The 16,866-nt window shown below is 35.6% G+C and overlaps 1 protein-coding gene across 1 annotated transcript in view; it reads left to right on the top strand.

Annotated features, from left to right (window-relative positions):
* Positions 1–16,866, top strand: part of Atf2 (activating transcription factor 2) — an 80,028-nt gene that overhangs the window by 31,565 nt on the left and 31,597 nt on the right. Inside the window, 5 exon segments of the mRNA XM_048345211.1 lie at positions 1,009–1,127; positions 1,269–1,397; positions 5,454–5,632; positions 6,307–6,421; positions 8,874–8,960. Coding sequence (XP_048201168.1) covers positions 1,009–1,127; positions 1,269–1,397; positions 5,454–5,632; positions 6,307–6,421; positions 8,874–8,960 — 629 coding nt within the window.

Below are 16,866 nucleotides of genomic sequence, written 5' to 3' on the forward strand. Positions count from 1 at the left end.
ATTCACATCATTATTTTGTGACTTATAAATTCTCCTGAGTAATCTTATAGACTAAAATAGACAACTTCAGTAGATAATAGTAAAGAATGTTTTGGGCTGTGAATATGGCCTAATGGTAAAGTGCTCATCTGGTATACACGAAGCCCGCCCTGGGTTTGATTCCTCAGCACCACGTATATAGAAAAAGCCAGAAGTGGCGCTTTGGCTCAAGTGGCAGAGTGCTAGCTTTGAGCAAAAGAAACCAAGGACAGTGCTCAGGCCCCGAGTTCAAGCCCCAGGACTGGCAAAAGAAAAAAAAAAAAAGGAATGTTTTGTTTTTATGGTTCATGTTTTAATTTTTCTTCCCTTTACTGTCTTAATATATCTACTAAAGGTTGTGTTGTATATTAAGCTTACTTCCAAATTAGATTATAAACAACTAACTAGTGAGCCACGTTTTTTAAAAAAAATACATGCTCTTAAACTTCCCCAAATTACATATATTTATTTAAACAACTGTATTTAGTAATGTAAATTAAGCAAGATGCCAGTGGCTCTGGCCTGTAATCCTTAGTACCCAGGAGGCTAAGATCTGAGGATTATGGTTCAAAGCCAGCTCAGGAAGGATAGTCCATGAGACGGTTACCTCAAATAACCACCAAAAAGCTGGAAGTGCATCAGTGGCTCACGTGGTAGAGCACCATCCTTCAGTGAAAAACTAAGGACAGCTCCCAGGCCCTGCATTCAAGCCCTAGTACCAGCCCAAAATAATAGTAATAATTTAAAATTTTTATAATCATGTTAGATCATGCAATTTATGCCACTCTATTCAGAAAGAAAGAGTAGACTAAGAGGCCCAAAAGGACCTCTTTATACTCATATTGTTCATGATATTGGAACAGAAATTTAACCAAGAATTGCTTGCTTTAAAGGAAAAGATCTTTTCAAAGAAATAATGACTGAACAGCTAGCTATACTTTAGAATCTTAAATTTAAGTCCATATGATTACTTCTCAAAATTTATTTCAGATCAGACTCCAACACCAACAAGATTCTTGAAAAACTGTGAAGAAGTGGGTTTGTTTAATGAGTTGGCAAGTCCATTTGAGAATGAATTCAAGAAGGCTTCAGAAGATGACATTAAAAAAGTATGTTGTTAATCATGAAATTAAACAAGAGGTTACTTCTGATGGAGAAGTAATAATAATTTATGATTTATGCTCTCTTTAATTTAAGCATTGTAATTGGCTGATTGTGAACTTTAACATTGTCTTTATTATTTACATTAGATGCCTCTAGATTTGTCCCCTCTTGCAACACCCATCATAAGAAGCAAAATTGAAGAACCTTCTGTTGTAGAAACAACTCACCAGGATAGTCCTTTACCTCACCCAGAGTCTACTACAAATGACGAGAAGGTTAGAAATGAATTTGTGTAGTAAGAATACAAATGGGGAAAATTAATATCCCAAGTAAAGTTTTAACAATTACATCACCATAACATGTTAATGTATACTATATATACTTAGTGTTAGCCTGTAATATTTTTATTATGTTTATTATTATTATTATGTTAAAAAAATCCTGTGAGTAGTCACATATTTCAGGAAGAGTCCACCTTTATAAACAGTATTTATTTTTTGTTTGTTTGTTGGTGCCAATACTGGGGTATGAACTCAGGGCCTTGGCACTGTCCCTTAACTCTACCATTTGATCACAGCTCTACTTCTGGCTTTTGGCTGGTTAACTGGAGATAAGACTTTTCTGTCTGGGCTTGTTTAACCATGATCCTCAGCCTTGTGAATAGCTAGGATTGTAAGCATAAGCAACAACATCCACTCCATTTCTTTGGTAACTTTTTATTTTCCAATAGCATCTTAGAACACCGGCACAGGTATACCTATACAAAAAAAATGTTCATGTGTATATTCTATCCTGTAATCTTTTTTTTTTCTTTTTTCTTTTTTTGGCCAGTCTTGGGGCTTGAACTAAGGTCCTAGGCACTGTTCCTGAGCTTCTTTTGCTCAAGGCTAGCATTCTACCACTTGAGCCACAGCGCCACTTACTTTTTATAATTTATTTACCTTTTTTCTTGTTAAACTTTTACAAGTACATTGATTAGCTTAGGGCTACATAGGATCAGAATCCTCAATATAGCTAGCTGTCTTCTACCTATACATCTTATTCCACTGGAATAACTTTAGGAGTAGTGACATGTACAGAGTTATTATCACTTATGGTAGCAATGATTACTTCTGAATCTCTACCAAAGGACCTGCCTGAGGCTCTTCTTGATGATGTCAGAATTTTCAGAATTTCCTGAGGTGTCTCCAAAAGCTTCTGCTAAACCCTGCACTGTGAATTGTCTATTTCTCTCTTCCTTCCTCTCTCCTTGCCTCTCTCTCTCTCTCTCTCTCTCTCTCTCTCTCTCTCTCTCTCTCTCTCTCTCTCTCTCTCTCTTCCTTTCCTTCTTTCCTTTGACAGGGTCTCACCATGTTTATAGCCCAGACTAGGTTGGAATTTTCTGTGTAATCCCAACTGGGCTTAAACTCAAGTTCTTAGCAGTTCCTTTTCATTTGCCTTTTCAGCTGTGTTCACTAGGCAATAGGAATTTTTCAGCTCCACTTACATTATACTCTTCGATGATCACCACCATTTTGAGGTCTGTACCAAAACTACTCACTGTGTAGCATGTGACTTCAGAAAAAGTAACTTCTTACTAAGAATAGACACATGGAATTTGTTGTTATTCATTTTATTTTCTTGATTATAAAAGTATAACTTATTCATGAAAACTTTTTTTGGCATTTAAAAAATGTACTGTCAAAAGTGATATACAGAGGGGTTACAGTTTCATAGGTAATGCAGGGCGTACATCAGTGTGTACCATTCTTATCCAACTTGTTTCCTCCTCCCTCATTCCCCTCCTGCCCACTCCCCATGAATTGTACAGTTATTTTACAGCATATAGTTTTGTAAGTATTGCTGTTGCATTGGTTTGTTTTTTATCCATTGTCTCTCCGTTTTGATATTCCCCTTCCCTTCCCTAGTTCCAATACATGTATATACAATATCCAGGGTGTACAGTGACATTAGGGGTAAAATCATGGGGAAGAAAGACACAAAAAAAGGCATGTTTTCACATGGTACGCTGAACATAACAACAACGATAAACCACTTATTTCTATAACTTAAAGTTCATTTCAACTAGCATCATCTTATGTGTTTATATGTACTGAGCTATTGAGCTATTGTGATCTGCTAGGATTATCCTAGATATGTATTAATTATTCCCACTGAGAGAAACCATAGTCTATGTTTCTTTGGGTCTGGCTCATTTCACTTAGTATGATTATTTTTTTTTCCAAGTCTTTCCATTTCTTTACAAATGGCAATGTCACTCTTCTATGAGGCATAGAATTCCATTGTGTATATGTACCACATTTTCTTGATCCATTCATCTACTGAGGGGCACCTCGGTTGGTTCCATATTTTAGCAATGACAAACTGTGCTAGGATTAACATAGTTATGCTGATGGCTTTAGTGTGGTCTTGCTTTCTTTGTGAAAACTTTTAAGAATCCTGATAAATGTGATTTCTTTCTCTCTCTCTCTCTCTCTCTCTTTTTTTTTGGCCAGTCCTGGACCTTGGACTCAGGGCCTGAGCACTGTCCCTGGCTTCTTTTTGCTCAAGGCTAGCACTTTACCACTTGAGCCACAGTACCACTTCTGGCCGTTTTCTATATAAAAGTGGTGCTGGGGAATCGAACCCAGGGCTTCATGTGTACAAGGCAAGCACTCTTGCCACTGGGCCATATTCCCAGCCCAATCCAGATAAATGTGAAAGAAACTGAAATTACCTCATAGCCCATAGTTGAATGATAAGCATTACCAACATTTTGAAACTTTTTTTCTAGATAAATACATACATTTTATACATATAAATATTTAAGTTATGTAGAAGGTTAGATTCATACAAAGAAAGCTCCTAGCTTGTTGTTAATGATACTACTTTTATTATTGTTCTAATGTTATTACAAATACTATTAAATTAAATCTGTTTTTATTTTTTATTTTCTTGTGCTGGTTCTGGGGCTTGAAATCAGGGCCTGGGTGTTGTCCCTGAGGTATTGTTGTTGTTTTGCATAAGGCTAGTGTTCTGTTTTTTACCTACAGTTCCATTTCTGAATTTTTTGTGTGTGATTAATTGGAGGTAAGAGTCTTACATACTTTATTGCCTGGCTGGCTTTAAACCAATATCCTCAGATCTCAGCTTCCTGAAAATAGCTAAGATTATAGGTGTGAGCTGCTGGCGCTTGGCTTAATTGTGTGTGTGTGTGTGTGTGTGTGTGTGTGTGTGTGTGTGTGTGAGAGAGAGAGAGAGAGAGAGAGAGAGAGAGAGAGAGAGAAATACTTGGGTTTGAACTCGGAACTTGTTAAGCGGGAACTCTTACTACTTACTGAGCCATAACTGCCCTCATTTTGCTTATTACTCAGAGATAAGGTCTTGTTTCCTGCCTGCACATGCACCTGAGTATAATCTACATATATTAGGCTTTCCAGTAGTTAGAATAATGGGTACATGCCATTAGGTTTACCTCTTGGTTGAGAAGAGGTCTGTTGAATATTTTTCTGTCCATGCTGGCCTCAAACCATGGTCTCAATAATTCCTGCCTCCTAACTAGCTACAATCTGTAGGCATGAATCTCTGGTGCTAGACTTTGAGGTAAATCTTTTTTTTTTTTTCTGTACAGCACTCCAGTTACTTCACTGTTGTAGGCTGCTTTATCATCAATTAAGGCTATTCCTTCTTACTGTATTCCTTATGCCAAATTGTAAAACATCAGTTCAAGGCTCCTTTCTTTGTTGTGATGTTCTTAAAATCTTATACCAACCCAAGTTTTCCTCTAGATCACATTTGTCATATATTTACTATTGAGTTTTTATTTACATGACATAGTCTAGTATAATCAGAGAAAAATTAGGCATTGCCTTCTGGATTCTGTGTTCTCCTGTCAATAAGAATGGATTGTATTTGTATGTTTTACTAAAATACTCATCAACCTAATTTATTTCTGAATTGAAAGGAAAACAAGTTACATTGAAAAAATACAGATTTTTAAAAAGTAAAATATTGAACATTGCAATTGAACCTTTACAACCACTTTTAAAATATTTCCTTCTCTCTCTCTCTTTATCTCTCTCTCTCTCTCTGAGACCTCTCTTTATCTCTCTCTGTCTATCTCTTTTTCTCAACAGTACTTGAACTCAAAGCCTGCTTGGCAATCACTCTACTACTTGGACCATGCTTCAAACCTTTAAAACCTTGTCTTAATTAATTTTACATTATATTTTACTTTTGCCTGTTAAGTATTATCCTCAAATGTCTTTAGGAAGATTACACTCTTTTCACTACAGTACATGAATTGATTTGTACTTTAAATACCACCATTTCTTTATCTCATTATTAAATAGGATGTACCATTGGCACAAACTGCACAGCCCACATCAGCTATTGTTCGTCCAGCATCTTTACAGGTTCCCAATGTGCTGCTCACAAGTTCTGACTCAAGTGTAATTATTCAGCAAGCAGTACCTTCACCAACCTCAAGTACTGTAATCACCCAGGCACCATCCTCCAACAGGCCAATTGTGTAAGTGATTGGGTCAGTCATTTATTCTATGGGAACTGATAAGTCTTTTAAGATTTTCCTAAGCTATTTAATTGTTGAAATTATGACCATGTATGTGTGTGTGTTTGTGTCTGTCTGTCTGTCTGTATGTATGTATGTATGTGTGTGTGTCTGATACCTGTGTGGTTTAATTTTGGGAACATGAGCATTTTTAAAATTATAAACATTACCCAATAGAGCGGGAAATAAATATCTAAAACTTAGTTAAGAACAAATTAACGTAGAATGTGAATTTAAGTTGGTATTTTTATGTTTTTTCACACACACAAAAGTTACTCCATCACAAGGTATTTCTTTCACCTCTTTCAAGTAGATCCTGAGACCTTTCTTTTTTGTCTTTGAGAAAGGATCTTGCTATGATTATTAGCCTACATCTCAGTGTAGCTCAGGTTGGCTACACTCACCTTGCTTCCAAGAGCTTTCTGATACGAATTCTCACTTTTTAAATTGGAGAGTGTTACAAGGAAATCTATAATTTTCCTTTTTAAAAAGATACATAGATTATGCATTTAAGATAAAATCAAAATTTTTAGCTTGTTTTATAGTGGCAAGTAGAAATGATTTTTAAATCATAATATGAGTAAGTATTTTTGAGAGATGATTGGTGTGGATCTATTCCTTTTTTTTTTTCTTAGCCCTGTGCCAGGCCCATTCCCTCTTCTATTACATCTTCCTAATGGACAAACCATGCCTGTTGCTATTCCTGCATCAATTACAAGTTCTAATGTGCATGTTCCAGCTGCAGTCCCAGTAAGTTGGAAATTTAGATAATTTAAGTCTTCATAGCAAAACTGGTTTTTGTAAAGTAAAGAGGAAATATAGGTAAAGCTACATGATTGACTTTTTCTGTTCGTTAAACTGAATTTAATGAAATGCTTATTAGTGCTAGGTAATAATGTATTGATATTTATGGTAATAGAATATACTGTTGAAAGCTGGGCACTGGTGGCTCACACCTGGAATCTTAGCTACTCAGGAAACTTAAGATCCGAGGATCGCAGTTGAGAGCCAGCCCCAGAAGGAAAGTCTCTGACTCTTATCTCCAGTAAATTACTCAGAAAAAGCTGAAAGTGGTACTGTGACCCAAGTGATAGAACACTAGCTTTGAACACAAAATCTCAGAGACAAATCCCCAGGCCCCGAGGTCAAGCAGAAAAAAAGAATGTACTATTGGTGGCAAACATATAGAAAATATTTTTAGGTGACTCACACCTGTAATCCTAGCTACTCAGGAGGCTGAGATCTGAGGATCACCATTGGAAGCCAGATCAGGCAGGAAAGTCCATGAGACTTGTCTCCAATTTACCGCTAAAAAAACAGAAGTGGAGCTGTGGCTCCAAGTGGTAGGGCGCTAGCCTTGAGCAAAAAGAGCTTAAGGACAATGCCCAAGCCCTGAATTCAAGCCCCATGACTGACCCAAAATTTTTTTTTCTACCCCACCTGTTTTCTGTATCTTTTGTACTAAGAAATACACTCTATTTGATTCATTGCAAATTGAATATATTTGTATAATTCAAATATTTCAGATGTCTGATTTTTTTTTTTTTTTTTTTTTTTGCCAGTCCTGAGGCTTGAACTCAGGGTCTCAGCACTACTGTCCTTGGTTTCTTTTTGCTCAAGGCAAGCACTCTACCACTGGAGCATAGCACCACTTCTGACTTTTTCTGTTTATGTGGTGCTAAGGGATCAAACACAGGGCTTCATGCATGCTAGGCAAGCACTCTACCGCTAAAACAATTTGCAGCCCAGATGTCTGATTTTTAAAAAGACATTTGTACTAGAATGCTATCAAAGAACCGGTTTGCTTTATTAAAATTAAGATTATTTTTAGCAAAACTAAGATTTGAATTCATGGATTCTTGTTTGGTAGACACTCTGTCACTTGAACCATGCCAGCTGTTAAAAATTCTTCATAAAAACCTTTTTAGTGAACCTTTGTGATCAGTTTTACAGTTGAGTTTGATGGACTAAGAAGCATGTTAAAGTCTAAATCATAGTCTTCTACTTTGTAATGAGAAGACCCAAAATGTTTTCTTGGAGGTCTGTTAAATAGAATGTTGGAAGACAGACAAAATAGTTAAATAACTACTAATGATATTTAATTTAAAAACATATGTAGACCAATGTACCATCCATAATTACTTTTTTCCAACTAAAACCAATAGATTTTTATCAGACCTATTTCTGGAATGTATGCTAAATCTTAACTTTTTTTAAAAATCTGTTTGAGTGTCACTAGTAAGTCATCATTATCTTTCATTTGTATTAACATTTTTTCTTTCAATGTTGGGAATTGGACCAAGGGCTTCATGTATAAACCCTACCACTGAGTTATATTCCTAGTCCCCTTTGTTTTCTTATAAGAGACAGGTCTTACTATGTTTCCCAAGTTGGCCTTAAATTCATAATTTGAGGCTGAGTCCTCAGTTTCCTAAATTGCTGGAATTACAGGTTTACAACGTCATGCCAGGCTATTATCTCTTTTTTACTAGGCTTTTATACTTATAACTCCATGAGTTTTACTACTGGAAATCTTATCTCAAGCATTAGATATACTCAAATAATAAAAAGGTGTTTTTTTTTCATCTTACAGACATATATTGCTGTTCCATATGCCAGCATTTTTGAAAGAAGAAATATTTCTTACCTTGTATTTGGTTGCTGTGTTAAATGTACTCATAATGAAAGTAACTATGAAGGAAGAGATAGTTTTTTGTATAATTGCTAAAGGCAAAAAACAAACTGGAAAAATATGTCCCAGATGATTATGAAAATTTTTTAGAAGTCATCAACTTGTTATTGTGCTGTATATTAATACACCAAGTGCAAAATGGAACTAGCAGATATGTAAGAATGTTTTCATCACCTTAAATATTATGAGTTTATCTAAGAGAGAACCATTTTAAAAGAAATTGTGAAAATGATAACTTATAGAAAGTTACAACTTTTGGGAGTCCTAGCTCAGGCAGGAAGGCCCTGAGTTCAAATACCCAGTACTAGGGGGGAAAAGACAATTTTTGAAGGTTAAAACAGGATGCAATACTAATAAAGGTTTGGTATAGAAATACGATCAACTGACTAAACATAATATTTTATTATTCTAAAGTTTCACATATTTATAATAGTCACTGCGCAAATAAAAAGAGAAATCTCATTTTGGAAATATTCTGTAGAAATTAATATTTTCAATATCTTTGTACAGCTTGTTCGTCCAGTCACCATGGTGCCTAGTGTCCCAGGAATCCCAGGTCCTTCCTCTCCTCAACCAGTACAGTCAGAGGCAAAAATGGTAAGCAAGATTTTATTCTATACATTTATTTTATTTTTCTTTTTTACCTTATTATTAAGTAGTTATACAAAGATGTTGTACAATTTGTAGTTGTACAAATTTCTTGTCAGATTATGAATACAAAGCTTCTTGATCAATGTCACCCCTTGCATCATTCTCCCCACTTTCCCCCTTTCCATCCCTGACTTCAAATTATTCATTTTTTTTACATAACGTCAAATATAATGACTATATTTCTCATGCTTCATCCTTCCAGTCTTGTGGCTCCCCCCCCCCAAAAAATAAAACACCAATGTTTTGAGGTGGTTTTTTCCCCATTAAAAACCTTACAACTGGGGCTGTGCAGATAGCCTAGTGGTAAAGTGCTTGCCTCGTATACATGAAGCCCTAGGTTCGATTTCCCCAGCACCACATATATACAAAAAGCCAGAAGTGGCGCTGTGGCTCAGGTGGTAGAGTGGCTAGCCTTGCGCAAAAAGAAGCCAGGGACAGTATTCATGCCCTGAGTTCAAGCCCCAGGACTGACAACAAAACAAAACAAAATCTTACAACTTAGATTACACTTTTTAAAAAAATAGATTTGGATTATGTTATACTATAGAAAAACAAGAAAATTTGGCAAAGGAAAGTTCTATTCGTGTTATTACTGATACTTTAAATGGATGCATTACTAAAGTTCTACTTCTAGGACTTGTCATTTGTCTAGTTTTAGCTGTGACCAATCATTTTTTTACAGAGCTCACATCAAATATAATAACTATATTATGTTTCATCCTTCCAGTCTGGTGGCTCCCCTTTTTGTCTCCCACCTCCTACTTTTATATAGTTTTGGATTATCTTATACTATAGAAGAACCAGAAAATTTGGCAAAGGAAAGTTCTATTAGTGTTGTCACTGATGCTGATACCTTAAATGGATGCATTACTAAAATTCTACTTCTAGGACTTGTCATTTGTCTAATTTTAGCCTGTGACTAATCAAACTGTCACTCTCCTCCCAGTGGTTGCTAGAAGTATTACTGCTGAAGATAGTAGAATGAATGGTTTTAAAGCCAATGGGACAGACTTATGTCTTCACTGGTCATTCAAGTGGGGCAAAATTCATACAAACTGAGTGTCTTGTAACCTGTCAGAGGAAACAAAATTGACTTCTAGAAAGTTGTACATGATTTTGGAATTAGCACTTGTAGTTTTTGTAACATAAAAGATTTCATATATTTTAAATTTTATTAGCTGTTAATGTGTCAGGCTGTCATTTTATCCCTGCTTAAAGTAGTTGTTCACTTCAAGGCCTTTTCTGGAGGATAAATTGTAAAGTAACCACACCATTATCTTATGGATTTATCCCAGAAAGAATAGTGTTAATAATTTATTAAATAAATGGAGCTGTTAAAATAAAAAAGAATTTTGAGATAGTATGCACATTAGCAAACATTGTATATGATACTTCAAAAGAGAATTATATTTTTCTATTCTTTAAAAAAATAGGCTAGAGATTAGTAGTTGGAACATTTGCGGGTATTTAGCTGCTGTGGGGTTTGAACTCAAGGCCTTGGTACTGTCCCTGAGCTTTTCTGTTCCAGGCTAGAGCTCTAACACTTTGAGTCACAGCTCCACTTCTGTTTTCTGGTGGTTAATTGGAGATGAGAGTTTCATAAACTTTCCTGCCCTGACTGGCCATTTATTACCCTTAGTCAAGCCACTTTTTTTCTGAGATTTGATTTTTTTCTCTATAAAGTGCAAACATTAAACTTTAATTTCAGTCTTACCCCACATTTCATAAACTAACTTTCTTTGTAGAAGACATGACATTTCTGTTTGTCTATCTCTCTTTCTTTCTCTCTCTCTTTTTCTGCCAGTCCTGGGGCTTGAACTCGGGGCCTAGGTTCTATCACTGAGCTTTTGTGCTCAAGGCTAAGTAAGTACCCTACCAGTTGAGCCACAGCTCTACTGCTATTTATTTTTGGTACTTTGTTGGAGATAAGAGTCTGACAGGCTTTCTTGCCCAGACCAGCTTTGAACCACAGTCCTCAGATCTCAGCCACCTGAATAGCTAGTATTACAGGCATTAGCCACTGACCTCCAGTTTCCTCCTGTTTTTAGAATTTGCTTATACTAATTATACAGAGGGCAATTTTATTGTTACATCTCTAGACATATTCATACTGTATTCCAACCAAACTTGCTCCTTTTATCCCTCTTTAAATCTGTATAATCTTCCCCCCTCTATGTTTAATATTATGCAAGACCATTTCTTACCATCTGTCAGTTAATGTATCCTAAGGAAATCAATATGTAGTAGCTAAGTTCTTGTTTAGGTACTATTTAGATACAAATTTTTACATGTAAAAAATGGAAGGCATAAGCTTTTTACTACTATTTTCCATTAGGAAAGATCTGAACATTATATAACCTTTTAAACAATAAAATTTACATACCATATGAATGAAAAACATAAAAATTAGCTTGTTTTATTGATTGTTATAAGAAAAGTATATAGTAGCTGGAGGGGGAAATTTTTTACATGACAACATATTCAGACCAGACTTTTGGAAATTTTAAGATGAATATTAACTTGTTAGCACAAGTACTTCACTGGGGATGTTTAAATACTTTCTATTTAAATATAGTGTTTTAATAAAAAAAATTAATTTGCCATACAGTAATAACTGAGTAGAATAAAAATAAGATAGGTTTATATAGTGGACTTTTTGTTTTGTCTCGGTTTTGTTTTCCTTTTTGGTGGTACTAGGGTTTAAACTCAGAGCACTGAGCTAACTAGGCTGATGCTTACTGCTTCATTATATTCTAGCTGATTATTTTTTAGAATCATCTATTTAGACCTGAACCGTAAAATACCTATTTTAGTCTTTGAACCGTTGGTGGGATGGCCTGTCTAGGCCATTGCCTCTATGTATGGGTTGAGATGGGTCTTGAGAACTTTTTTGCCTGACTGGTCACAAATCACAATCCGTTTATTGTTACCTTCTGCATTATCTACAGATACAGGCATGAGCCACAGATCTGGACTCAAAAATGAACAAATTCTATTTAAAGAATTTCTTTGGGCTATATTTCTCACAGCCATTAAATGTCACACTAACCTGAATAACTTTCTTTTAGGTCACTAGGAAATTAAATTTTAAAATAAAATTTTAAAATAAAATAAATTTTAAAATAGAGACATTTTAAACACTTGTATTTTAAAAACTGTCAAAACTATAACTTTCATAGGTTTACATATGAAAAATAATCATGTTTAAAACCCAAAAATAACATGAGGATCAGATTGTCCCACTTATTTAACATCCAATTAAATTTCTTACTAGAATTTTGCTAATGTTAAATAACATTTTTCATGATTGCCTAGTTTAATTGGAATAGCAAATAAGATTGATTTTTTATTAAATTAAAAGGTTGAGATTATTCTACTTCTTCCTTTTTTATCCTTCCATGATGAAAAATTTTAAACATAGACAAAGTATACAAGATAACAGTGAACTACTGTATCCCTATCACCTAGTTTCACTTACTGGTAATATATTGCCATTCTTATTTTATCTGAACCTCAGTCCAACCTCTATACCCGTTCAATTATTGTGCTAAGTATTAAGGTAAGAGTGGCATACATTGAGGGGCTGGGAATATGGCCTAGTGATAGAGTGCTTGCCTCATATACATGAAGCCCTGGGTTTGATTCCTGAGCACCACATATATAGAAAAAAAAGGCCAGAAGTGGCGCTGTGGTTCAAGTGGTAGAGTGCTAGCCTTGAGCAAAAAGAAGCCAGGGACATTACTCAGGCTCTGAGTTCAAGCACCAGGACTGGAAAAAAAAAGTCACATGCATTCAAATGAACCAATTCTTTTGGAGTTTTTTTAGTAGGTATGGGACTGGCTATTAAATTTAAGACCTTATACTTGTTAGGCAGGTATTCTACTACTTGCCCTGTGCCTCCAGTCCCCCCCCCTTTTTAAATTTAATTTTATTGTCAAGGTGATGTGTAGAAGGGTTACAGTTACATACATAAAGTAGTGAGTATATTTCTTACCATACTTGTTAACCCCTCCCTCAGTTTTCTCCCAACTTCCCTTTCCCCATCCCCCCCCCCCGAGTTGTGCAGTTAATTTCCAACATATTGTCTTGTGAGTATCACTACAGCCCCTTTTTGTTTTGATTATTTTCAAGGTAGAGTCTGGATTTATCCTTGGCCAACCTCATGCTCATGCTTTACCAGGTTGTTGGGAAAATGATGTGTACCATCATTCCCACTCTTTGTTTCAGCTAGTCTCATGAATTTTTTTATTCCTGGACTCATCTTGAACCAGGATATTCCAATCTCCATCCAGGTAGCTGATAGTCTTTAGCCACTATGCCTTACAGAACAAACCAATTTTTTTTTCTTATTACTTTCTTTTTTTTTTTTTTTCAAATTTTTATTGTCAAACTGATGTACAGAGAGGTTACAGTTTCATACCTTAGGCATTGGATACATTTCTTGTACTGTTTGTTACTTTGTCCCTCATACCCCCCTCCCTCCTCCCCCTTTCCCTCCCCCCCACCCAGGTGTTCAGTTCACTTACACCAAACAGTTTTGCAAGTATTGCTTTTGTAGTTGTTTGTCTTTTTTTACCCTGTGTCTCTCAAATTTGGTATTCCCTTTCAATTTCCTACTTCCAATACCAGTATACACGGTTTCCAATATATTCAGATAACATTACAGAGATAGTGTAGGTACAACCACAGGAAGGTGATACAAGAACATCATCAATAATAGAAGCTACAGATACACATAGGACGTTGAAAGTAGTTACAACTGTGATATAACAATCGTTTCCATAACATGGAGTTCATTTCACTTAGCATCATCTTATGTGTTCATAAGGATATAGCTATTGGTCCTTGTGATGCTCTGCTATGACTTGCCTAAACCTGTACTAATTATTCCCAATAAGGGAGACCATAGAGTCCATGTTTCTTTGGGTCTGGCTCACTTCACTTAGTATAATTTTTTCCAAGTCCTTCCATTTCCTTACAAATGGGACAATGTCATTCTTTCTGATAGAGGCCTAAAATTCATTGTGTATATGTACCACATTTTCCTGATCCATTCGTCTACTGAGGGGCATCTGGGTTGGTTCCAGATTCTCGCTATGACAAATTGTGCTGCGATGAACATTGTTGTGCTGGTGGCATTACTGTGATTTTGTTTGTGGTCCTTTGGATAGATACCCAAAAGTGGGGCTGCTGGGTCATAGGGGAGTTCTATATTTAGCCTTCTGAGGAATCTCCATACTGCTTGCCAGAGTGGCTGAACCAGTTTACATTCCCACCAACAATGAAGTAGGGTTCCCTTTTGGCCACATCCCCTCCAACAATTGTTATTGTTAGTTTTCTTGATATATGACATTCTTACTGGGGTGAGATGGAATCTCAATGTTGTTTTGATTTGCATTTCTTTTATGGCCAGTGATGTAGAGCATTTTTTCATATGTCTCTTGGCCATTCTCATTTCCTCATCAGAGAAGTCTCTTTGTAAGTCTTTAGCCCACTTGATGAGGGGGCTATTGGTTCTGTGCGGTTTTGTTTTGGAAGAAGGTAATTTTTAGAACGAACCAATTTTAAATGTGGTTTTGAGAAATAAATACATTCATTTCCCCACTTGTATTATGCTATAGAACATTAATATATACCCACAAAGTTTTTCTGTTATTCTTACCCATCAGTCCTCTTCCCTAGCTGTTCTACTGTTTGCCACCGTAAATTCTAAATTATATAAGTAGAATCAGTACTCTTTATTGCCCAGCTTAGCATTAGTCTATGTTGTTAAGTATATCATACTTTGCTTATTTTATTGTAGAGTATTATCCAATTGTATGAAATAAACCACAATTTTTTTGTTCATCTTCCATTAATGAACACTTGATTTCTAATGTTTAGCTACTATGCACATATTCCTTTTGCTTGGTGGTTTTGTTTTGTTTTGTTTCTTGGATTTATAATGTTAGGAATTATATATAGGTACCTGTGCATACTAGAGAATCCTACTACCACTGAGCTGTACTCCCAGCCCCCATTACTTAGTACATTCTTTTATATAGAAGTCTTTGTGGCCATATGTTCTTATTTTATTTGACAAATTAAAGACTGCAATTCCTAAATCAGAGGATAGATGCACATTTAATTTAGAAGAAATAGTTGAATTTTTCCAAGGGTTTTATATCTTCTAGTGTATGGAATTCTGTTTGTTTCCACATTCTTGCTAACATTTGCTTTTCTCTGTCTTTTTAAATTGTTACCATTCTATGAGTATGCCGTGATCTCTTGTGGTTTTCATTTATGTTCCTTTTTTGTCTAGACTTTGTGAAGTCTGTTAATTACACAGCTTTTATTTTACTAACATTCTGTAGAATTTCTTTGTATGTACTGGTTACAGTTTTTGCTAGTTGTATACGTATGTTTGATTTCCCATGTTGATTTCTATTTTTGACTATTGGATTATTTTGAAGTATATTATATAAGTTCCAAATACTTTTGAGGACTTTTCAATTTTATTTTCTTTTTGGTTTTTTCTTTTTTGGTCTGGGGATCGAATCCAGGACATTGCACTTGCTAGGCAAGTGCTTTGCCACGCTGTATCCCAGCCCTCAACCTTTATAAAAATTGTTTTATTTTAATTACATTGTGACTTAGAAATGTAATCATCTTTGGCATATTGTGCTTATCATCTTTGATTGCCAGGTTGTATTTACTCATAGATCATACTGGGGTGTTGGTTTTTCTTTCAGTATGGGATTTGAATTCAAGGTTCCTTCTTGCCCAGCTGTTTTGCTCATTGCTGGTGCTTTACCACTTGAGTCATACCTACAACTTGGCTTTTTTGCTGTTTAACTGAATATAGATAGAGTCCCTTGGTTTTTTTTTGCCCAAATTGGCTTTGAACTACAATCTAGATCTCAACCTCCTGAGTAGCTAGAATTACAGGGGGTGAGCTATAGCTATTTATTTTGCCTCATTTTGAGAACAGAACTGGCAGCTTTAAACGTCGATTACCTAGAGTTCAAGGGAATTCTGGTTAATGGACATTTTTTGTTGTATAACACATATTATTTTTTACTTCAATGTTAAGTGTATACTATGTTTATATACACACACAGCTAGATAGGTAAGTAGGTAGACAGATAGATAGTTCAGTCTATTAGAAGGAAATTGCACTGAGGATCAAACCCAGGGCTTCATGTGTGGCCAAGAAAAATGTACTATCACTGAGCTGTATCTATAGCCCTGTGTCCTCCGGAATCATTCTTTTAAGACTGTGTGTCAAACTGAGAAATATTTTTGTACACAGTGAGTAGCTATTAGATTTTCTACAAGGGGTTTCTACTGAGAGCTTACAGAGGGCATTTTGGCAAATGTTCAGAAACCTATATAATCTTGGTTGGGCCCTGCATGGAACCTCATGTTCAGCAGAATTCTTCTGACCTGCCTCTGCATGCCAGGCTAATCAGCAAACACCTAATGAGCCCACACCAAAGATACAGACCCTCTCCCAATCTACTTCATTTTCATATGTTCTCCAGGGGTGAGGAGACAAGACTTCATGAGGACTGATGATGCTGCAAAGATCACAATAATGATAATTAACTTGCTGAATTTAGAAGATTATGCTGTTAATTAGTTGCAAAATAAAGATAAGTAATAGAGCAGCAGATGGTAGGATAACACCCAGGAGAAGGAGGGTTATTACTCTGATGAGCTTTTGTGGCACATATGAAATATGGATCTGACTTTTTCATAAATTGTTCTAGAGAACATTATCTTTCTTTAAACAATGTTGGAATACTTTTTTTCCTACTAACTGACAAGTATAATATAATTTATTTTCTAGGGTGCAACATTAATGTGGAAC

The sequence above is a fragment of the Perognathus longimembris genome, chromosome 4 (assembly GCF_023159225.1).
Source record: "Perognathus longimembris pacificus isolate PPM17 chromosome 4, ASM2315922v1, whole genome shotgun sequence".
Classification (NCBI taxonomy): Eukaryota; Metazoa; Chordata; class Mammalia; order Rodentia; family Heteromyidae; genus Perognathus; species Perognathus longimembris.